General features: G+C 39.2%; 1 protein-coding gene across 1 annotated transcript; it reads left to right on the top strand.

Moving 5' to 3' along the window:
* On the top strand, positions 1 to 23,634 carry LOC148087399 (septin-2). Its single transcript, XM_087788013.1, has 12 exons — positions 1 to 100; positions 4,592 to 4,643; positions 5,090 to 5,189; positions 5,273 to 5,359; positions 5,726 to 5,849; positions 6,098 to 6,232; positions 7,280 to 7,397; positions 20,154 to 20,255; positions 20,335 to 20,480; positions 21,159 to 21,242; positions 21,313 to 21,370; positions 22,625 to 23,634. Exons 2-12 carry the CDS (start codon positions 4,617 to 4,619, stop codon positions 22,688 to 22,690), a joined length of 1,047 nt encoding a protein of 348 aa, XP_087644139.1. The 5' UTR covers positions 1 to 100; positions 4,592 to 4,616; the 3' UTR covers positions 22,691 to 23,634.
* The last annotated feature ends 610 nt before the right edge of the window (positions 23,635 to 24,244 follow it).

The following is a 24,244-nucleotide window of genomic DNA, read 5'->3' on the forward strand; positions in this document are numbered from 1 at the left end:
ATCGGTTTCCGGGGCTTTCCCTTCCTGGGCTGGGACAGCGACGAGAAGTAAAAAAAAAAAAAGTATCCGCTCCCACATATTACGTCCAAATTAATCTCAGGTAAGAAACAGTCTAGTCGTCTTGGTTTAAGTTCGTTAAAAAGAGTCGTAAAGTGTCGAAGCGGAAGTGAGCTGGAGCTAGCAGCAACATGACACTAGCTGTGACAACTGTTGCTAAACTTTGACTTGTTCGTGGCTTATATTTTACACCGTGCTTCATTCAACTTACAGCGGGGTTTTTTATTTATTTAAAAAGACTTAATTCCTATATTTGTTCCAGGGAAGTTTCCCAGTTGAATGTTAGGTGAAGTCAGTGAGTGTGTGTGTGACATGTAGACTGGGTGTGGTGGACATCAACAGAGGCCTCCATAGTGCCTTCACACTGCTGACTTATATATGTATTCACTCATTATTACACTGTTATTGAACTCTTCTGTATCCCTATGTTCTTATATACTTCCCTTTTCGTCTGCTCGTATCACTCTTTATATTAAAATATTATGAAAAATGCATGTTTTCCTTAAAAATCTCCAACAATGTGATCCTATCAGCAGACGAAAGAGTTATAAACACTTGTAAAGAATTCTAATGTGACTTAACATTTACAAACTATACAATTATATTGTCTATTTTGTATTCTATCATATAAAAATGTAAACCCCTCGATAAACATTGCGCTCATGCCATTCGCTATAAGTTTATATTGTGTTTCTTTTTGAAATGCTCATGCAATTGTGTTACTTCACTAATATTGTTTACATCCACTTTCCTAAAGTATTACATTGCAACTCGTAGTCTTGATTTACTACATATAATATGAATAAGTACAGTTGAATATTGGTCTTGATATTTCATGTAACTGTTGAGAAATTCCATCATTAAAAAAGATAAGTTCATGGAAAGAAAAATACAGAACTATCAGCAGAGATTTGCTTATGAACTGGAGCAACATCCCATAATAACTTTTGATAGCTTCAGCATACCATGTCTTTTTATATAAAATATGTGTTCCTAACCTTGGCCACTAGATTTTTTGAAAAGTTGCCACCATCATATTTAATATATAAATGATAACGTACTTTCAAAAAGGTAATCTGTATATTTGTAACTAAAGTGGTCGACAAAAATGAGGCAAATTGAAACAAACCTACATATCTTGAACATTCTCTACATTCCACCGCTATGATTTGTATGTAATACGTTCTCACCGGGGGCTCAGTAACTAAATAATATGCTTAACAGACTTACAGTGAGTTAAGCCAGGTAACAAATGAGACAAAAAAAAATACAATTTGTAAAAAACTCCAAAGAAAACCAGTTGAGTAGTTGTAATTGTCTGAGTGGAGATAAAAAAGACATGAATGTCGGCTGCTACAAAAATATAAGATAATACATGTGTAGTACATTTTTGAATATTTAAAATTCTTGATTTAAGCTGCATTGAATTCAGGAAATCATCTTGTGAAACAGCAACACTTTGAAAACAATGACATTCCTGTACACTTGTGGTACAAACAAGCGTATACGTGTCCATTCATAATGTCCCACAGGAAACACTGATGAATACTACACAATTAATTCAAATGTTAGTGCATTATTTGTGTTCTATACTTTGCCATTGAGAGTCGAGCACATTGAAAATACTCTGACAGCTTCACAATAACAGACGGAAGTAGTCGTACTCGGTTGGAGTCTCAGAAGTTTCAATGGGCTGTTATTTTTTAAATTATCGTCTAGTGTTTGCTTTTGAACACCAGGTTTGTCTCACTTCCTACTGAGAGTGAAACTATGTTTGGGAAGTTGAGGACAGAATAAGCTTTTTAACACTCACTTATTTTAAGATGATTAAAAACCAAGTGGAGTAAGTCTGTTGTGTGTCAAGACAAGATGTCTTGGCAGAATCTGGACTCGCACCAATAAACTTAAAACTAAAAAGCAATATAGCATCAATGAATTTTAATTGCGTTCTGTGCTACAGAACAAAGTATTTCCGCCTTAAATCAAAGTGACCCACTGGCCTTTTGTATGATGGAATAAAGTTCTGCTGGCAGAGAATCAAAGATGGGACATAAATCGTTTTCTATCTTTAGTCATATTTCAACTTGAAACCTTTAAGCCAAGATAAAATAAAACTAATGTTGAGTATACATGTTGTACTGAAGAAACGTTCTCTAAAATCTTTCTTAAGTAGTTAATACTTTGACTTCTTTTCTTTAAAAGTAGTGAAGCGTGACAATGTTTTGAACGCTTACTTCCCTACATTCAGAATCAACAATCATTTTAAACAAATGCATACATTAGAAAAAATGAGTCTGTATTAGATAAATTAATACCAAAAATATGAGTATACACTCTATATTGTTTGGTGTTTCTATTCTTTCCAACTAGTCCACAATATTTTTAATGCTACAATAATCCTGACACACATTTGTTGATTTACTCGGGGGCGAAGCTTTTAAGTTTCCCAACAATCATTAATGTCTCGGCCTCTTCCCCCCCAGACTTCATCTAGATGACTCCCACTTGTTTCAGGCATTTCCTATTCCCTCCTCATCATCATAAACAGTCCATCCTGTGCCTTTCAAATGTGTGTGCTGTCGTGAGCAGGCCAGCTGGGTTTCTCCGGGATGAAAGAGTTTTTTTTTGATTCCACCTATTGTTGCATGTTCCCGTCTTCCTTGTGATAATAGAGACGGCCATTTTTATATTATGAGTTTTGGTTGTATCACCATGGTTTGAAAATATTGTTGCCACGTTTCCAGAGAGAAAGGGGTTTGGCGTACTGTGTGTATACAGTGGCTCTTGACACCTCCTGTCAGGAAGGTGAATAGTTCTGCCCACACTGCTGTTCCTTCAGGTCTTGAACCCCGGCTAATAAATCAAGAAGAATTGTGTTACAACGCTAACATGTTTGTCTTCTCTAAGGTGGCTTTTTCCTTTTTGGCTCAGGCTTTTTTAATCTCCTTCTTGTTTGGGCTGAATGTGTGTGTGTGTGTGTGTGTGTGTATGCAGTGTAGCTGATTAAATGTCCATTATCCTGAGGTTATTGCAGAAATGTGTCTCCAGCCTGTCTGTCCCGTCGTGTTGTCTTTGCGATATTACCAATACGATATTGGAACGGTCTAATTAATCTGCTGCCAGCTGTAATCCTGATTCCCAGAGAGCCTGAGAAAAAAAAAACACTTGTGTGCAAAACACTCATTGACTCACTTGTTCATTAATAAGATCCAACATTTTTGTCAGGCCCCAAATCCTACAGATTGAGCTGTAATCCTTTAAAGATGGCTGCCTTGTTTTTCATGTGTAGGCTCATGTTGGAGTTGAACTGTGTAGTTGACGGTGATGTTGTGAACATGAAAATAACATGAAACATGCTTTATTGGGTTCATTTAAATGGATTTAATTGCCATGTAATAAGTTTTTCACATAATAATTACAGTTCATGCTAAAGTGAGAGCCATATTTTCAAGACCACATTTGTCAAAGTCATTTTTTGTGGCCTGAGTTTCTTGCTCAAAATCAAAGTGGACTAATGTTCATGTTGATATGATGACCAATAAAGATGCCAATGTTTAAGTTAAGATGAGTCCCAGTGTTTAAGTATGTCAACAATTATACAGAGACTTTCAATTACAACAAAAATGTGGTTGAAGGAAATTAATTTGATTGGAATTTGGTACTCCCTGTTAAAGAACAAAATTTAAACGTGCTAAACAATTGTGTTCTTGTTCTAGACCCTGTAAAACGAATAAATAACTGTATCTAGAAATATAATCTATCTTGCTTTATGTAGAATATTTGTACACCACTGCAACACAATGTGCCTTACAGAACAAATCTATGTTTAAAAATAATTTAAACCCAACTAATGCCAAAACCCAAACATATTTTAATATACACAGGCCTTTACATTGTGTAGATGCTCTGACATTTTTACTTTTTCTGTATGTTAGGGCCCTCGAAGTTATCTAGGGTGAGGCACGTGTTGCCCCATGTTTCTGCTCCTCTATGAGAAAACTGTCAGGAACTGAAGGTATAAACAGCTATTGTTCTGAGCCCGGAGTCGCTGAAACCACCCTGCCAGTGTGACAGATCTCCGCTCACTTTCATGTTGACCCCGGGCGCCCCAACACGACCTCCAGCGACCTTTTGTTGCCAGTGTAAAGATGGGTTCCCCCAAAAATTGTGTTTGTCACACAAGGCTCGTACCAGGTTCTCGTGTCGGCCGACGTTCCGTAACACATCTTTTGCTCGGACGTACTTGTTATCGCGCTACACCTGTCAGGCTGCCGTGTGATGAGGGCAGACTAGTGGCTTGTCTTCCTGCTTTGTCAACGCTTGGCTTGTTTCTCTGTCGCCTGGACCGGGTCATAGTGAGTGAGGCCCAGAGAGGTGACAAGGGACCGGGATCCTGGAATGGATTTCTGGGAATAAATATATATGTCTAGACCTGTTTATCAACTCACCCTGTGAAATAATACAACTTAGCTTTAATTAACAAATTGTAAATTGTTATAAATATATGAAAATATGTCCTTTTTTATACTTTCAGGTGTACTTCGATATAAACCGAAGCTATGTCTCAATCAGGAGAGAAAGCAAAGGTAAGCAATCATTATAGGTTCTATTAAAGGGGTTTAAAACTCTAGTTTTGTGTTGTTATTTGGGGTCTTTCCTGTGTCAGCATTAATGCATAATATAAAAAAAGGTTAATGCATTTCCAAGTTGGATACAGGATTCTAAAAGCACCATGCAGAGGAGATTAGGGTTACATTGAGGGGATCCCATCAGTCATTTACCATTAAGATATGGTTATTAATCTCCTCCTGAGATGCTTACACAGCCCCCGAGAGGAAATCCTGTATAGACGTAGGTTAAGTGCCTAATGGTGCTGCTTTAATGCTTTCTGGAATTATCTAATTGTAAATAATGATTTCATTGTTATAGAAATGCAAAAGTGACGATGGAATCCATTATTGTGTGACCGATCTGACGTCATGTGCAACTTGGTAAACATTATATTGAGTCGTTTTCTTTTTTTTAAATTCAGTTTCCAGATGCTGCTGGTTACGTAGGGTTCGCCAACCTTCCCAACCAAGTCCACAGGAAGTCGGTGAAAAAGGGTTTTGAATTCACCTTGATGGTTGTAGGTGGGTGGTCTTTCATTTTTAAACCGTTCTTTTGAAAGTTACGATGACGTTGTCAGTTCGATGAATTGTACCTGTGCTTGCAGGTGAATCCGGATTGGGTAAATCAACGTTAATAAACAGCCTGTTTCTCACTGATCTGTACCCGGAGCGCTACATCCCCGGAGCTGCAGGTACAAAAATACACACTGTTAATAATACAGAAATGTCTGTTGCAATGTCTCCAGCAGGGCCTTAATTCATGAGGAATTTAGGGAATGTTTTAGTCTCACAATATGACTCTCTGCCCTTCGTATGACTCGACTTAGACCAGGACTTGTTCTGGCTTTAGCACAACAGCCCAGGTCCTGTACAGATAAGCAAAACCATAATCTCGGTAGATGACAAACACATGACTTCATGTTTGGAGGTGTTGCCGTCTTAACGCTCGCGGCCAAAATCACCGTCTGAGGCGTGTGTATCGTAGAGCCCGGCTTAAAGCGAGACCCGTGTTTTCTGTCTGGACACTCCTTGATCATGTTTGCGTTCCCACACCGCAGAGAAGATCGAGAGGACGGTGCAGATCGAGGCGTCGACGGTGGAGATCGAAGAGAGAGGAGTGAAGCTCCGTCTCACTGTGGTGGACACCCCGGGATACGGCGACGCCATCGACAGCCAGGACTGGTGTGTTTTTTAGTCTGAAACTCCCCGTTCTCAAGTTTCCAGTTCCGCTAATGTCCTCCCTCCACATTCCCAAAATTTCCCTCTAGTCAGACTCTAAGTTTATGAGGAGGAGTTTCCTCACCTCCTGTCGTAGCATTCTTCAGATTATATTCATCAGTACATCTTGAACTCTTCTTTGTCCTCATGAAAAGTCGAAGCCTGGTGAAAATGATCCCGACGTAATCTCTTGTTGTTTTTTATCTCTTCAGCTTCAAGACCATCATTCAGTACATTGACAATCAGTTCGAGCGTTACCTTCATGACGAGAGCGGCTTGAACCGAAGGCACATCGTGGACAACAGAGTTCATTGCTGCTTCTACTTCATATCTCCATTTGGACACGGGTAAATAATTCTGAAGATAAATGGTTGTTGAATGGAAACTGTAGTTTGTTGAGACACTCAACAGAGTCACAGACTAAATATGTATTCATTAAAAAACTGTTCTAAAAGGGATGACAGTCTCAAGATCTAAAGTCTGCCAAAAAGAAAGGGGCTTGAGGGTCTTTAGAAAGTTCTTTTTTACTGTTTTTATCTTTAAGTCAAAGAGTCATAGACGAAAATCCAACAAATTAATTTGCCATTTTCAAACACAAAAAGTAAGATTGGCTGTATGATGATTAGAAATGATGTGGAAAACTAATCTGGAACCACAACTAAACATGTCCCCTGACAACTTACTTACAAATCGTGTGTCAAGCTATTTAAATGATCACTGAAGCATCTTCACCTTGAGTTTAAGGGGATTCGCGGTCAAGGTCAGTTTCAGTTACAGTGTTTATTCGGCATCTAAAAATGGGTATTGCTATGCGGCGACTTAATGGTGGGAAGCTGAATACAAATGGACACCAAATGGAACAATTAAACAATCTATTAGTTTTTATAATCTCTTCCACATTTACTGCACAGAATTTGGCCAAATTTGCCCCGTGGATCTTGAGTTTGATTTAAGTGACCAAACTAATGGTATAAGTAGCTGTTATTAACTTGCATAGCGAAAGTATCTTAACATTCTATTCTATGTTAATCTTTGTATCCTTTGTCTTTGATCTATGTTCTTGATCTTTAGAATTAGATTGTGTCGTCTTGTTCTTTCTTTTTGTTTTTCTTTGTTCTTGTTCTTATTTTTATGAATAATCGTCTGTATTGCTGTGTCTAATTGGAAGAACTATTTCCCGAAGGAGACCTCCTGAGGGATCAATAAAGTTCTACCTAACCTAACCTAACCTTACATTAGCTCATATATATAATATTATTGTGGCATCAGTCAAATAGTCCATGATTACGTTAAAGTTAAGGGTCAGAAGTAGCTAAACCTTATCAAATTGTGATCAGATTTGTGATCAATTTCTCTCCAAGCAAAAGCTAAATCTGTGAACTTGTCCTCCCCAGTCTAAAGCCCCTGGATGTGGAGTTCATGAAAGCCATTCATAGCAAAGTGAACATAGTTCCTGTCATCGCCAAGGCTGACACGCTGACACTGAAGGAGAGGACTCGTCTGAAGAGGAGGGTACGTTTCAAGTGTATAAACACACACTAGCACCCTACAGATCGCTATGTAATTTACCCACATTTTCCCTCAGCCTTCTGATGAAAAATAGTTTCTTGTAAAATTCACCAATATCGGGAATCAGCTGGAATTATTTATTTTTCTAATGAGCCAAACTCATTGTGCAATGCCATGGAATGCTAACATAAAACAAGGAAGGAGTAGGAAGAAGGAAAGGACAGATGTTTATAATAAAGACGCGGACGTATGATTCGATCTCACCCTGGCCCAGATACTTCCTTTTGGAACCGAGTCCGTGTCTGTGTTCGTGCTCCTTCACTTCCTGCCGTTTCCTCAGGTGGGCCGCCTCTGCTGCGATCACAAATACAAGCGCACGTCACGCCCGATAAAGCTCTCACATGTGGCAAGTGTAAGGCTTCTGTGTCCCAAATCTTGTCTCTGACACAAATTACTTTTTCCCCTTGACTGTCAAACTGTGAGGTTTTAATTGGAAGGCCGTCGGTGTATGCACCAGCCCCCTTCAAAGCTCGGACCCCCCGCCATCTTTTATTCAGGTCTCGGAGCCGGTGGTCTGGCTGGCTTCGGGTCGGGTCGGCTGACAAGAGTCAGCTCTGTTCTTTTTAGCCTGAAATTTGTGTTGTTGAAGGCTCCCACAGTTGGTCCTCCTGAAATCACTGAGGCAGCATCTTGGGGAAAGACAGGGTCACAGTTGTAGCTCGAACACGCAGAGAGATTTACTCAAGGATTTGAGCCTGTTTGTTCCTCCGTGCTGGAGCTCCCGCTTTATAAATCAATTATTCTTTTTTTTCCCCCAACTTACTTAAACAAAGAATGTGGAGTTAGGCTTTAAGTAGGTGTGACTGTGTTGTCATTATTTTTTTTTATCGGTTTAAAAGTCATCGTGCTGTGTGAGAGAAACATTGTAAAGACAAATTAAATCTATAATATGTCAGTTATTCTAAATCACTGTGAGTTATTAACACTTTAATTGGGTTAGAAAGATGAACAAACACAATTGAATTTGGAACTTTTTAACATCGTATGAATTTAATTTACATGAAAAGACAATTGAAATGAAAAATCAACACCTTGGAAAATATTAGACATTTTATAACAAGTAGATTTTTCACCATCTTTCCAGTTAATTTTCCAGCTTAAACACAATAACTTGCAGCGATGCAAATGGTTTAAAATTCAATCACACAAGACGCCCAATAAGTTGTGTTGTTGTAGGCCGAACAAAATCTTATATTTACCAAGAAGTCAATATTGGCTCAATTTATCAGAATGTTTTCTTTTTTTTTATCTTCATTAAACATTTCACCAAATTCCTTTCCTTCAATATCAGTTTAATCCTTCAGGAAGTCACTGTTTAATTCCCTTTATCTTACCTTAAACTCCTTATAAGTCACCATATCAACATGAACAATGAAATATAATCATCATGGATTTGATCCAATCATCTGGTGGACCCTATAGAATGTCCTTTTAGGCTGGATTTTGGCCCCATGGCCTTGAGTTTGCTGGACGTGGTGTAGATATTTTTGAAGAGGTTTCACCTTCGATGAGAGCGAATCATCTGGATGACAAGAACCTACACAGTAACACTGTCTTTGTTAGTCTGGCGCCCTCTCAGTGAACTCATAGCTTCAGCTGACTGTGTTTAAACATGCACGTGCGATACATCATTTGAAAGTTTAGTTAAATTATTGTTGATTAGCATTAATCCTAAATAAAGGGTAACAAACTTGACAGACATATAACACATGCAGCAAACCGAATATTTGCTCAGATATTTTCAAGCAGTGGGCAGTGGATGTATGCATTTTAAAAAGCCAAGCATGACTTAAATTGTTTGTTAAACAAACGTGTTAAAGGCTTGAGGGGGACCTTGAGGTTTTTAACTTTGTCTTCAATGACAATAACGTCTTAAACAAGTCGTTAAACAGCAGTTTATTCAGGATTCATCAATTTCCACCCTTCTTCTAATGCTTTTATTTATCTTCAATCTGCTGAAACCCTATATTTTGTTACTCATTTGCACCTCATTTCTTCTGCGAGCTGGTGGACTCCAAAGAAAACCAAGTGCTGACCTGTGAGCTCTCCCTGTTTGCAGCCGGTGCAGGAGCTGACTGTGTAATGAGCTGCTGTCTCAGTGAATCAAGCGCTGAGTAGATTCCCAGTGTTGCTACAAACCCAATTATTGTGACAGCCTTTGCGTTCCTCACATTTTCTTTGGTGTCGAGCTCAACGAATGTACGACTATATGAGGTCATTGACATCTTGTCAGGATAGAGGGGGGGGGGGTCCTCCCTAGTGTTGTCCTTAAAGAGCCTTTTAGCAGAAAATGATGTCGTAACCGTGGCCGACCAAACTACGCCTTACCACGGAAAAATAATTTCCATCTCCTGTCACCTCGACCCGAATGTGTTGAAATCTCCGAGTTCACAAACTCTGTCCCGAGTCCTGAATCAGCAGAGATTATTTTGTTCTGTTGACTCAGATGTTCCTAGAAAACGATGTCAAGACCTTTTTTTTAGGACATGGGTTTCTTTTGGATTTCAGTCCCCCTGATGAAAAAGTGTCGCTCAGGTGAACAAATGGCTTTTGTTGCTCTAATCAGATTAACTGAAGTGGCTCTTAAGCGAACACGGCCCATTCCTGTCATGCTACAGAGGTGAGCACCAGACCTTCCTCTGAGCCCCACCGCCCACAGCCAAGAACCTGCCAGCAGCCGAGTGCAGGACGATGATTAATCACCCCCTGCCTTTTCTCCCGCAGTATTTATGCGTTTGTTAGTTTTCAGCCGGGAATTTTTCTCCCGGAGCAGTCATTTGTCTCGGGGTAAATGGGAACCTGTTCCTTCAGTTCTCGTCCTGTGCCTCTTCCTACTATTGATGGGAAGCGGCGTGTACGGAGCTCGATATGCTTCCTGCAGCGTGACCATCGATGGATGACGTCTGGAGACGTTTGTGTCGCGTTCTTTCCTGAACTGCTTCGCCTCCCTCAGCGACTTTCCTCTCAGGCCCCCCATTTTTTTCTTTTTTTTTTTCTTAGCTCTAATGCCACTTTCCCTGGCCAAGGTCATTGTGGTCTAATAAGTTGCTCCGAGGAGGCATATTGAAGGGCTGATCCTCTCAGTCTGAGACCGTGTAGTCATATCCTGTGTTGGGCTTTACTCCCGAGCAGAATTACAGGTTGTTGTTTTTTCATGCTGGCTCAGGTTGGGTTCTCCGTGGCAGCGAACTTCCCATGCTACTGGCCTGACCTGCTGTTCACTTCTCTCGGTCGGTCTTTCCTTTCACGTGTTTCAAGCGAGGAGGTTTGGTATAAGATCGCTGGTGCTGCCACGTTCCCTGTCATTGTCTTGGCTGCTGGCGTCATCATCGTTCCCTTTTCCTCCATGAGAACTCGCTCCACGGCACTTCAGGGACACATTATGACTCCGGATTGTTACCTCTGGCCACTATTGTCAGTCTTGTTTTTATCAGTGCGATGAGAGATACTTGAACAACAGGAATATATTTACCTTGAAAACACGTATTCATAAACATTCAACGTCTCAAGAAACAAATATTTTACTCTTTTAAGGGAAATTTCCATGTATTTTTATTTTCCTGGTGGGAAAAGATTGACTTGAATGTTGGTCATGTTGGTATAAATGAGGTAAAAATTAAGATTAACTAGTGTGTTAAGTTTGGCCAGTCAAAGATGGATATTTGAGTCAAGACCTTGAATAAAAAAAAAAAAAAATAATGAAAAAGAAAATATATGTATATATAGTACAGCCAACATTTTGGACACCTTTTCATTTAATGCTTTTTCTTTATTTTCATGATTATTTACATAAAAGTTTCTCACTGAAACTGACTCACTGCATCAAAACTATGAATAAACACATGTGGAATTACAGTAAATTCAAATTATAATCACATGAAATAGTTTTTAGGTTTTCTTTAGTGTAAAGCATTTCTGTGAGAACTCAAAAATGGTATTATTTTCACCTTAAACTCTTCTGAACGCGTTCAAGGTCTCAAAACTGCTGTTCTGTACCTATTTGATCCTAATTTTAAAATATTTTGTAGTAGTTTTTTGCTGATTTTTGTGTAGTTTCACTGTGAATCTTTTATTTTAATAAATGTGTTCCATCTCAAATTTATAATCAAAGCTGTATATCTGGTAACATCCGATGTGATGATGTTTATTCCTTTACAATCAGATATTGTTGGAAAAATGTTTCTCTCATCAAAATGTTTATATCAAATTGAGGGCCACAGAATATGATTTCATGAGCCGCAAATGGCCCACGGGCAGTTTGAAACCCCTAAACTACATTTATCTACATATATATATATATATATATATATATTAATAATGTCTATTTATATAGCGCCTTTCTAGACCAGGGTCACAACGCGCTTTGACAGTCTGACATATACTATATATATATTGATAATCTCTGGATCTAAAAACATGATGTTATCAGTAATCAAAATATAACATATTTTGTAGGTAGGTTTGTTTTTGGTGAACTTTGAAAATTAGTGTCATATTTAATTGAGCCTAAATGTATTGAACATTTAAAACTGTTTAAGCGTTTTATAAAATCACTATCTGATTTGGCCTCAGGGCTTAAGGTTTAACCCTTAAAATGTTGTCATTTCTTCATGAATACACTCGCGCCAGGCCTTCACTCGTCATTGTATTTTCAACCTGTGTTCAGAATGCCGTTCATCAGTCGTTGCTACATGTTTATTCTGGCGACCCATGACCCTATACCTCACTCGAACGTGTGTAGGATGAAGTTTATTAATCCTTTGTGCGCCCGAGCTCACTCCTGCCAGTATTAGTAACACGCGGACATATTTATTTTCCTGCCCTCCGTCTGTCGTTGTGCCAGGTCCTGCTTCAGGTATCGGCCCTTGTTGGAACAATAAATATACATTTTTCTGAGCCGCGAGGTGCTGAAAGTCAAGGACGCTGAATAAACATCTGGTTTCCTTCTGAAGGAACAAGTGGAGTTTTTTAAACCTAAGGGCCTTCGGATTGTCACACCAGAAGTCTTGATGCGGGGATTACAATCTGTGACTGTCCCTTTTCTTAATCCGACTAAATACAAGATTGCATGAATGGCTCGATTGTTCCTCTGCATGCTGTGTGATCAGAGCCGGGTGGTCTTAATACTGTACTAATACTTCGACAATGAGTGCGAGCCGAGTGTGTGTCGGTCACTCGTATGGTGGTGACTTCGCTAACAACAGTTGGACTCACAACATCCTCAGTGTTTGGAATGTCCCGGCTGCCTATTGTGGAATGTTTGGTCAGTGGATTTGAGCAGGTGCCTCCAGAACTGTGAACAGAACATGTTGCAAAACGGCTCTCTTTTCTTCTTGTTATCACATTTGATCCCACACGACTTTGCTTCACCACTTTATTGTCTGAAAACTTGAGCTTTACACGGAAAAATCCTGCCAGATTCTTCAGAATGTGTGTGTGTTTCAACCCCCTCGGATCAGGTATTGTTGGGGCTCCCTCACCCCCTCAGACTCCCTGCAGGCACGAGAGAGGCGGTTAGTTGAAAAGAATTTCCTGAGGAGAGAAAAACATTTGTTCTTTTGTGTCCATCACTCTGTTAGTTATTGGCTTAATGTACTGAAATGCTTCTATATGGCAGGTCGAGACAAAAGCATGATGTTAATTTTGTTTTAATTCATGATTTTGTCGCAACATAAGTCATATTTACTCCACAACTCCATCCAAATGTTGCTGAAAAGGCACAAAGAAATACAAAATCTGTTTTTATCAGTGTTGCAATGCAGTTTTATGTCCATCACTTGGCTTTAAATACTTTGAAATGCTTCTATATGGCAGTTTGAGACAGACGTATGATGTTAATTCTGTTTTAATTCAGGCTTTTTTCGCAACATAAGTCATAATAACTCCACAACTCGATCCAAATGTAAGTGAAGTCTTTATTATTGTTGCATTGCAGTTTTGTCTCCATCACTTTTTTAGTTATCGGCTTTAAATACTTTGAAATGCTTTCAAATTGCAGGTCTAGCCATGTTTCAATTCAGGTTATACTCAATACAGAAGTTTTATTTTAGGTCCAAAAATCCATCCAAAAGTTGCTGAACAGGGACACAGAAATTCAAAGTCTGTCTTTATTAGTGTTGCAATGCAGTTTTATGTCCCTCACTTGGCTTTAAATACTTTGAAATGCTTCTATATGGCAGGTCGAGACAAACATAGGATGTTAATTCTGTTTTAACTCAGGCTTTTGTCACAACATTAGTCATATTAACTCCACAACTCCATCCAAAGGTTGCTGAAAAGGGACAAAGAAATTCAAAATCTTTCTTGATTATTGTTGCAATGCAGTTTTATTGTCCATCACTTTGTTAGTTATCGGCTTTAAATACTTTGAAATGCTTCTATATTGCCGGTCGAGCCAGAAGTCATGCAAAAATGTAAGTTACTTTTGTTTTAGTTCAGGTTTTAGTCTCAACATAAGTTATATTTAGGCTCCAAAAATCCATCCAAAAGTTGTTGAAAAGGGCAAAGATTCCAAAACTGTTGATAAGTGTTGCAATGCAGTTTTGTTTTGTTTTGTGGATGTTTTCTTCCTTCTTTCTACATTGTTGGTTTCCCAACAATGCTTTGTTACTGCTTCTACTTCCAAGTATTGTTGCCTGTTTAAGGTTTGATGAATGCTCTCACACACACACTCACACACACCAGCCCAGTCGAGCAGATACTCAGGCCACTGACTTTGTTTGTCTTCGTGGTTTTCAGCGTCAAGCCCTCGTTTTAGTCAATTTCTGGTGGTTTTCTGTCCTCACAGTACATTTGTCATCGCGCTCGGTTTTGTGGAAGGATTTTGAGATTGAGGAAATGTCGAAAATATTGTTCCCCCTCCATGGATTAGTCGGCGAAGTCCACCCATTATGGGTGGCAGGTTGAGCAACTACAAAAACATGTGGTCAGGTCACACACTATAATCACTTCTATGTATAGAGGTGCAGGTGTTTTTACATTGTCACTCATCTGTACACGACTCACCATCTCCGTCCTGGGAGGGTCTGTCGGCTCTCATGGTCACATGACGATCAGACCCGTGTCTGCTTCCTGTGGATCTGATTCTATTCCCTGGGTCGTGGCCCAGAGGCTCTGACTTGAACTGAAAGATGGAATCAGGAAATGCAGGACATTCTTCTCTGTTAACTTTTCCTTCTTTGATTTATGGCCTGAACTTTTGAGGTCCATAATCCCGTAACTCTTAAAACATTGGTTTTATAATCTTTTAGTTCAGCGATTCGCAGTAATGCAAGCTCAGTGCGATACTCCCTCATACTCATCATTCAAGAAACATGTGTCAGACTTAAAGTCACTTTGAGCTTTAAATACATATAGTTGGCTCTGAATCAAATCCCAACTTAAAGTAAACCAAAACTCTACCTTTTTAATGCATTCCAGTTCCATGAGCTACAGATGTTAGTGTTCAACGTTTGCTCTTGTAACTATTTTGCATTTTATAATCATTTTAAATCATCTGTAAAACCCACAAAAAGCGAAAAGATTTATGTAAACTAAAGTTATTTTAGTTAAAGTTTTAGACTTAGTTGTAATGGAGCCACATTTATTTATTGCAAGTAATGCTACTTATAAATATTTCAGATACTAATATATATGATTATGTTTAGATTCTAGGAATTTGGTTTCATGGATCTGGATTCTGCTCGCCCTGTGACTAAGAATATCTTTAAAAAAAAAAGATCGGAAAATTGGGTTTGATAGATGGATGGATGGATAGATGGATACATGATAGATAGATGGATATATAGATGGATACATGATAGATAGATGGATATATAGATGGATACATGATAGATAGATGGATACATGATAGATATTATAGATGGATACATGATGGATAGATAGATGGATACATGATGGATAGATAGTTGGATACATGATGGATAGATAGATGGGTACATGATGGATAGATAGATGGATACATGATGGATAGATAGATAGATGGATACATGATGGATACATGATGGATTGATAGATAGATATATAGATAGATGGATACATTATGGATAGATAGATGGATGGATACATGATAGATGGATGGATGGATGGATACATGATAGATAGATGGATACATGATGGATAGATAGATGGATACATGATAGATGAATAGATGGATACATGATAGATGGATGGATGGAAAAAACGTTATTGATCCCTCTGGAGGTCTCCTTCGGGAAATTGTTTAATTGTTTAAATTAAATTGTTTAATATTAATGGGAAATCATGTTTCCATTACACAGCAGACAATGGTTTCATAAAAACAAGAACGACAACAGAGTGCAAATTAAGAGCAAAGTGCAAGGAATGACAAAGTGCAAACATAAAGCACATAGATCAGAGGAAATAATGGATGTTTTGAAAAGGATTCGATAATATAAATGTGTTGATTAGTCGCTCAGTTCGAGTTTTTGTCAACTCATAAAAATGTTCGTGGCGTGTGACGTCATCATACAGGAAGCGTCTGGACCGAAGCGGTACTAACACCGTCTGCAGCAAACCAGCGCTAGCAAAGACTCAAACTGTACCTGTTTACCATTCTTCTGGTGAAGCTTGATCAATTTCCTGAACTAAGAAGACTTGGAGATATTGATCCTGCCACACCAATCACGGTTAAATAAAGAATTAACAATTCTAATAAATATAGTTTCATGTCAACGCCAAGGTCTTATTATTTATGCCAAGAAAGAACCGGACGCGACACTTTTTGCCGCTTTCATTTTCTCGCCGGCGCACGATCGCCTCCACCCTCAGACGTATCATAATGACCAGCAGTGACGTGACATTCACACAAACAATGCTCCATATTCACCGACGCTTGGCCGACAACACAAAGTGATAATAAATCTCCTACTTCCTTTTCTAATTAATAGTGAGGTAGAGTCTTGCGTGGCATTGTTCGCCCGCTGCCCTGACAACATGGACTGGACTTGCCAAACATTACAGGAAGAGGCAGCTGAGGAGGTGGTGGGGGGGGGGGTTAACCTCAGGATGGTCATAAAGTCAAAATGGCGCTTTTCTGCCAATGTAAATAGTCAAGTACAAGTAGGAGGGGAGAAGCGAGTGTGCTAAATCAGCAGGAGACAACAGGGATTTGGAGCAGGCACTTATTCTGGCACCCGATCATCGCGGGGAGAAGTTGATTACGGGTGTCGGGCCGTACAAGGCACACATTACCCGAGACAATAATTCAAGTAAACAACCATCTTGCAGCTTCGGGTTTGGCAACGTCTGGAAACAGATGATGGAATATGACTGTTTTTTTCTCTCTCTCTCTCTCTCTCTCTCTCTCTCTCTAATGGTCAGGTGCTGCACTTCAACACGAACAATATCTCGATGCTATAATACTTAATATTGTCTCATAGTTACTTGAAGAGCCTGAATTGGGGTCAGAGAAAGTACAGCTACAAACATTCCTGTTGTTAACTTATTAGAGAAGATGTGTGTAAATATTTGATTAGTTGAACTCCTGTGTTGTTCTCAGTATTATCTTGACCTTTAAAGTATATACTTTATTGAGTATTGTTTTGATTGTTTAAGCGCTTTGTGACCCTGGTCTGGAAAAGCGCTCTATAAATAAATATTACTTACTTACTTCATTATTCTTTATTCTCAGCAGTCTAATACTACAAGATAATTCAAGTAAATACTTTAACTGTTGGAATAATCCATGACTGAATATCAAATTTGATGATTTTTGCACTTGAAACAACAAGAACAAAATAGTTTTTCGTCGCAGCTGTGAATGACTGAATAACTCTGGCATCTTGAGTTGAATAAACCTTTTAAAATGGTTAACTGGAGAGTCGTTCTGAGCTCAACTACTCCCTTTTTTCTCTGGAATCAACATATCAATCTCAAGCCCTCAGGTGGCCTGAAGTGACCGGACACATGATTTGTTCTCTGTAGCTTGATGTTGTTTTTGTAATAAAGGTGTTACGATAAGGAACAGAGGTTATTAATTGTCTATAATTATACAGAGACTTCCAGTAACAGCCAAACTGATGTCAAAGGAAAGTAATTTGTTTAGGAAAGAATAATAAAGACGAAGGTAATTACGATAATTCCAGGCTCCAAAAATGATAAGATACTTTGGAAAAAAGAATATTTTCTTTTCCCTGTCACTAGCGTTAAAATATATTGTTTTTTTTAGTCTGACATCCATGATGTAGACATTGTGCTGATAAGAATAAAATCTCCTTCAAGACAGACAATAGAGCGCAAAGAGAGAGAGAAGATCGTTCCAAAGCTTAAGAGAAACAGTCTGGAAGGATTTCTCTCCTCTGGTCCTGAGTCGTGTGCGAGGAACCATCAGTAGATTCTGATCCACAGACCTCAGAGCCCGAGCTGGGGTGTAAGGCTGGATCAGATCAGTGATGTAAGGAGGAGCCTGACCATGAATAGATCTGAAAGTAAGAACCAGAAAGGAGAAAGAAACTTATCAAAAAAAAGAACTTATCAGTGAGTTGGTGAAATTCAAGTGTTTTGGTGAAGATTGTTGTTTTAAGGTACATTTGGGCAACGTTGTGTATAAAAGTCTTCGGTTTACAAGAGCCACTTTAGTACAAAATGTCGGATTTTTGTGCCTCCGTTTATCTAAAACACTCTTTTAACTCTGTCTAATCTTTTATTCATTCAATTCATGAAATGATGTTTGTTTCGTTCCTGTCATTGTTTCCCTCATAAGTGCACGTCTTCCCTAAACCCTCCGACCGCGATGTCTATCTCAGGGAGGGTTGAGATCTTTTCTGGGATTGAGTCACGCTTCGCAATCTTGTTCCGTAAAGCCCGTTTGTTCCAGTGCACGCCAGACTACGTGCGCACACCGAGCCTGAGAAAACACTCGGCAGCCATAACAGCAGCTCCTCTTCGCTGGAAAACCTTCTGTCACTTCCCCGGCTCCCGGCCGACTGTTCAGCGTCCCGTTATACATGAAAGTCCCCGGAAAAAGTTGGGAAAACAACACTTGACATTTCTGTCTGGATTACATCAGGCTGCATTGTCGATTGAAAATTATTTTCTGCGTGAAACAAAAGAAAAAATGCAGCTTTGATGCTTGAAATAATAAATAGCGACATCTGTCCCAGAGGCAGCGACTTTAAAGCTCTTTTGTTTGTTTCTCCGCCGGTCTGCACAAAAGAGTTTCTCACTTTTAACTCTCTCTGTTCTTAAGGAAGCCTCGGCCCATTATTATTTTTCCCCCCCGTCTGCCTCCTTCTGTCTTAGAGCCGCTGGTCTCAGCGGGGGGGCTCCCGAGTAAAGCCTGTTGCTGCCACAACAGTCGCTGCCGCACACCCTCCCATTAGCCTTTCAGTCCGCAGCTGTATTTTCTCCAAAATACTGTCCCTTATTACACGGACGCTATAAATAACTGCACAGGAATGTCACTTGCGTGGAAGATAACGTCACTTTCTTGGGGTGGAGGGAGCGGCGAGACCCCCTGAGATTAAGATATCGAAGTGATGGTTAAGATTCTAGGTTCTTTTTTTCTGGCAGTTTATTTTTGTGTACTTTATTAATTACTATTACCTGTTAACAGAGAATGTTGCTCTCGTTTTATAGTATGTTTGTCTCCTAAAGTCAATTGGAATGAACCGGCATCTGGTGAAGTCATTTGCAGAAAGATTTGGCGGATTACACTGAAGGCTTTTACGTTTTTATATTTGGTTCCAAAACATACACTTCGATTTAAATCTTGAAGTAGAAAAAAACAGACTCTTTTCATTCTTCTTAACTCTGTCTCTATGCAGCTCCGAGCTGAGAGAGAGTTTTGGCAAGATTTTATTAAAATAAATGTATTTAACTGCACCAGTAAGTAAGTCATTTAGTAAGTAATTTTTATTTATAAAGCGCTTTTCCAGACCAGGGTCACGAAGCGCTTAAACAATCAAAACATTATTCAATAAAGTATATACTTTAAAGTAAGTAAGGAACTTAAAAGCCAAAAAAACGTTGTACAGAAAAGTATAATCGACCAGGATGTTTTTAAAAAATAAAACTTTAGTTAAACTTTATTACACAAAAGACCAAAATCCTTTAGCGGTTTAAGTTGTGGACCAAATCAAATGTACCTAACAAGATGAAGGAGTAGGATTTTGATATTTTCATTATTTGAGGCTCAATGTATCTCAATTACTTTGTGTTTCTTCTCCTTCACCAAACAAAACCTTTTTTTTACTCTTATATTTGACAGCCATGATCTCTGGTCCTCATCTTATCTTAAACATCTTTACAGGTCGACATATGAACATGAACATGAGCCAACCATCTTACGAGCCCCATATAATGGCTTCCAAGGTTTTATTTCTAAAGACTTGTATTGAATATTTAGTCTTCACAAGTCTCTGCTGTTACAGTTGAGGCTGAATCTGGACCACTTGCGTTGACACGGACTGTCCAGTGACCCGGGTCAGAAGACACTCTCCCAGCGTGTTCCGCTGATGCAGCTCCTCATAAAAAGTGAACCCGGAACAATTGACTGCCTATTAAATCTAACGACTTCTAGGGTCGTTTGTCGTCAATGGTTTGATCACAGGAAGTCCTCGGAGTCTCGGACTACTTGGCGGAGGTCGGAGGTCAAACCATCTTTGTGCGGTGGGATGTGTCATGAGGTCACGACCCCACGCAGCTCATCCCAGCTTCTCTCATTTGCTCCCCGTTAAGGTCCTGGACGAGATCGCGGAGCACGGGATCAAGATCTACCAGCTGCCAGACGCAGACTCGGACGAGGACGAGGAGTTCAAGGAGCAGACCCGAGTGCTGAAGGTCGGAGGAGGACGCACGGCCCATGATGTCATCGCCGACTATTCTTTTTCACATTTCCCCTTCTCTCTTCTTTTGACAGGCGAGCATCCCTTTTGCCGTGATCGGCTCCAACCAGCTGATCGAGGTGAAGGGAAAGAAGATCCGCGGGCGTCTGTACCCCTGGGGGGTGGTGGAGGTGGAGAACCCGGAGCACAACGACTTCCTCAAGCTCCGCACGATGCTTGTGTGAGTCTCCCTGACAGTCCTGACAGTCCTGACAGTCCTGACAGTCCTGACAGTCCTGACAGTCCTGACAGTCAAGTGTGAAAGAGTATCAGGATATGTAATGGTTGAATTTAACATTTAAAGTGTTGAAACTTTGTTGTTTTCAACATTGAATTCTATTTTTTTAATAATTGAATTTAAAAAATGGAATTCGATGAAAGAATGAAGATTTTCTTTTTTTAATAGTTTCATTCAATATACAAATATATTCAAAATCACATAGAGTTTGACATTCTTATTCCAATTTTTTTTTTAAATCCATAGCCTTTTAAATCTAATATAATAATGTTGGTACTACGGTTTTGTCTTTTGTCTCTATTATACCAACGTTTCTAAATTGAATTTACAAGGTTATAAATTGAAAAATATTGAATTTAGAGAACAAAAATTTGAATTATTTGAATTATAATATCAAACCCTATGTTAAAAATAAATGTAAAACTTCTATTCAATTATTAAGAAAATGTTAATGCTTAAAAATACGATTTTATGAAAAAGTTCCAACATTAGTAATGTTAAATTCATCCATTGTTTATTCTTACTACTTCCATCGATGTCTTTGAATCTCGCCAACCACACGCACAGTAGCGCACCTCTGCTGCCTCCTAGTGGCCAGTGATTCAAACGTAACTGTTGCAGGACCCACATGCAAGACCTCCAGGAGGTGACTCAGGACCTGCACTACGAGAACTTCCGCTCCGAGAGGCTGAAGAAAGCCGGACGGTGAGACTTTTTCTATCATTTCTGTGACGAGTGTGAAGCCGGTTCTGACGGCACGTACGCCTCCGCACAGGGCCGTGGACGAGGACGTGATGGACAAGGACCAGATCCTGCTGCAGAAGGAGGCCGAGGTACGAGCGTTCACCAAACATCTCTTTAGATGAAGACTCACCAGGAAGTCTTCTGACCCATTTCCTCATCAGGGTGATCACATGAAGCATTTATTTACTTCCTGTGTTTATCCTGGAGTCCACCACGTAGGACGCCCAGACCCCGGCCGGTTTCCTGGCCCCCCGTGATTGGCCTGTTTACGTTTCAGCCCACTGTGCCGCAATCAGAGCTGTTTGTAAACAATGTGCCCGGGCAGGACATACCATCACCTCCTGCCTGGATGTTCTGTCCCACTTTTTATGGTGTTCCCACCATAAAAAGTGACCTCACACGACTGCTACGACCATGTCGGGGGGTCAGAGCGGACGCCAACACGACGAGTCCCATTGTTGCGTCGACCTGCTCTAACGGCTCACTTTCATTAACACGTCCCTCATTTCCGCCTCTTGAGATGATTGACAGGCGTGAACATCTTAATAAGCCGTGGAGGGGAAGTCTTTCTAAAGTGACCTCCATTAACGTCCACCTCAGCTTTTGGTCTAATTGAATCTTCTCGAATGATGGCTGAGCGTCAACAGTCCGATCCGTGAGGAGTTAAAAAAAAGAAGAAAGAAAAACAATAAAAATGAAGTTAATCGTGTGCAATACGGTTCTTGACCACAAGATGGCGGCAGATACTTTTAGAGTTGAGCGTGATTTTCTGAGGGCCTGCGATCAAAATGTGCGTCAAATATCCAATTTGATTTGGCTCGGTGACGTCACAAATGTTCTCATTTCACATGAGACCAATTAAATCCCTAAAAATTTACCTTCTATTGGGGTTTTTTCATGACATAATAGTGTTTCACAATAAATGTTAATCTGAGAAATGAAAAAACGGATTTAAACTTAAATATATATAAATTACTTAAATTTAAAGAAAAAAAATGATATAATACACCTCACTGACGCCAAAATTAATTTGATTTACCGTTAAATGTTCCGCCATTACCCAAATAAAAATGATTTAAAAATATCCCAAATAAATAACCATGGGGTTTCAACATCAGTACATGCTTTGTACTATAGACTCGATTCAAAACAGTTGGTTACAAATCAATTTTAAGTTTTATTTTAAAAACAAATTGATTAGCTTCTTCTATCCTTGGCTATGTTGCTATTCATAGTCATTTCTCCCCTCTCGTGCCAACAGCGCCATCTGTGGTGATTCTGTTTCTCACCTCTATTTCGTTGAATATTTGACTCATAATCTTTTCTTCTTTCTCCTCCTTCAGTTGCGACGCATGCAGGAGATGATCGCACAGATGCAGGCTCAGATGAAAATGAAATCAGACGAGTGAAAAAAGGTCGCAGCTGAAGGGAAGAACGGTGACACAAATACACACACACACAAACACACACACCAGCCTCACCTGAGTCCATCCTCGTCCACACTCCTCTCGAGATCATCCCAACAGACACTAGACTTTACATTTAATTCATAATAAAACTAGACTAGTGGTACATTTTGAAGATGTTTACATGTTGTCGTCTCCTCCCTGGACTGAACAAAAGTGCCTCTTCATCGCCCGAGTGCGTCACGTTTACTAAATCTTATTTATTAGCCCAAATAAATAACGGTCTTACATTCAAATGTATATTTTGACTAGAAAGATGCTACAATTGATGAGTTAATTTTACAGGGAGAATATAAAGAGACATTTGTGCCATATTGTTTTTATTGTTTTTTATTGGAGAGTGATTCTGGTGTCAGACGCAGACTGAAAGAATCAGCTCGACCCACACTACATCCTCAGACTCTCTCTCTACTATATTTGGGCATTTTAACCCCTAAAACTTTTATACTTTTACTCGTTAATTTCTCCCGAAATAATGATTTTTTCTTTTTTTTTTTTAATGCTGTCTTAACTAAACTATTGTGTCACTAATGTACGCGACGACATCGTCGTGTGTAACTAAATATGGAAGCCTGAGCTCTTCTGGAAAAACAAGTCGATATCACAATTGAAATGGAAAACGCAGGAGAAAGAGTGAAAACTATTTAACTGGAACGTTGTGAGTGGAAGAGTTGAAATGTTGTCGCAGAAGGAATAAAGTTGGTAAATAAAATTCCGCTTCAGCTCAAATGTAAGAGCTTTGACGGGCTTTTCACCTACAGTTGCTGCTCGCACAAACCTTTTTTCGACTCAAACTATTGTAACTTTTTAACTTTGTTGTCAGATGTTGACATAGTTTTTGTATTTTCTTCAGAAATAAAGTTTAAGATAAAAAAAAGATGCCTTTTTCTTTTCTTTTAATAAACGTTGTGTGCATCAAGTGCCGGACGAGATCGATGATGCTGCTTCGGAATCAACAAACCAGCTTGACTTCTTGGGGAAAAAAACGCCGACTCGTCATCAACTCTGTCAGGACCATCAACTGAAGACGGACACATGTCGATCCTGATGATTTTCCTGTGAAGTAACAGGAGGATCTGCTACTAAATGTCCGTCTGTCTCGCTTTATTTCAACTGCAGTGTGTTTATGACGGAACTAGAAGCAACAATGTGAAAATGTATAGTTTGTTTTTGTGTCTTTTTCCTTCTTAATGTCTTCATAGTTGTTTGGGTATTTTTCTAATTCAAACACTAACAAATTAAGCGATAATACATCCTAAACAAGTGTTTTTGTGTCACTGTATAAATGTTTGCGTGGAGTTTTCTTTCATTCATTTTTATTGTATTTTGATTGCTGATTGTTATTGGATTCTTTTTTTTTTAATAATGTATTATTTAATAATGTAATTGATGCTAAGATCTCAAGGGTAACTTTCTCTTTTAATTTAGTTTAATCAATCTGATTAAAACACCTAAAATATTTAGGGGTTGTGATTTACATAAGAAAAGCACAGATGT

Source organism: Callionymus lyra, chromosome 1, assembly GCF_982586985.1.
Source record: "Callionymus lyra chromosome 1, fCalLyr1.hap1.1, whole genome shotgun sequence".
NCBI lineage: Eukaryota > Metazoa > Chordata > Actinopteri > Syngnathiformes > Callionymidae > Callionymus > Callionymus lyra.

Coding starts and splice junctions, on each gene's coding strand:
- LOC148087399 (XM_087788013.1), top strand. CDS start 4,617: ATGTCTCAATCAGGAGAGAAAGCAAAG. Junction 4,644..5,089: donor AATCAGGAGAGAAAGCAAAG/GTAAGCAATCAT, acceptor TTTTAAATTCAG/TTTCCAGATGCTGCTGGTTA. Junction 21,371..22,624: donor TGCTGCAGAAGGAGGCCGAG/GTACGAGCGTTC, acceptor CTCCTCCTTCAG/TTGCGACGCATGCAGGAGAT.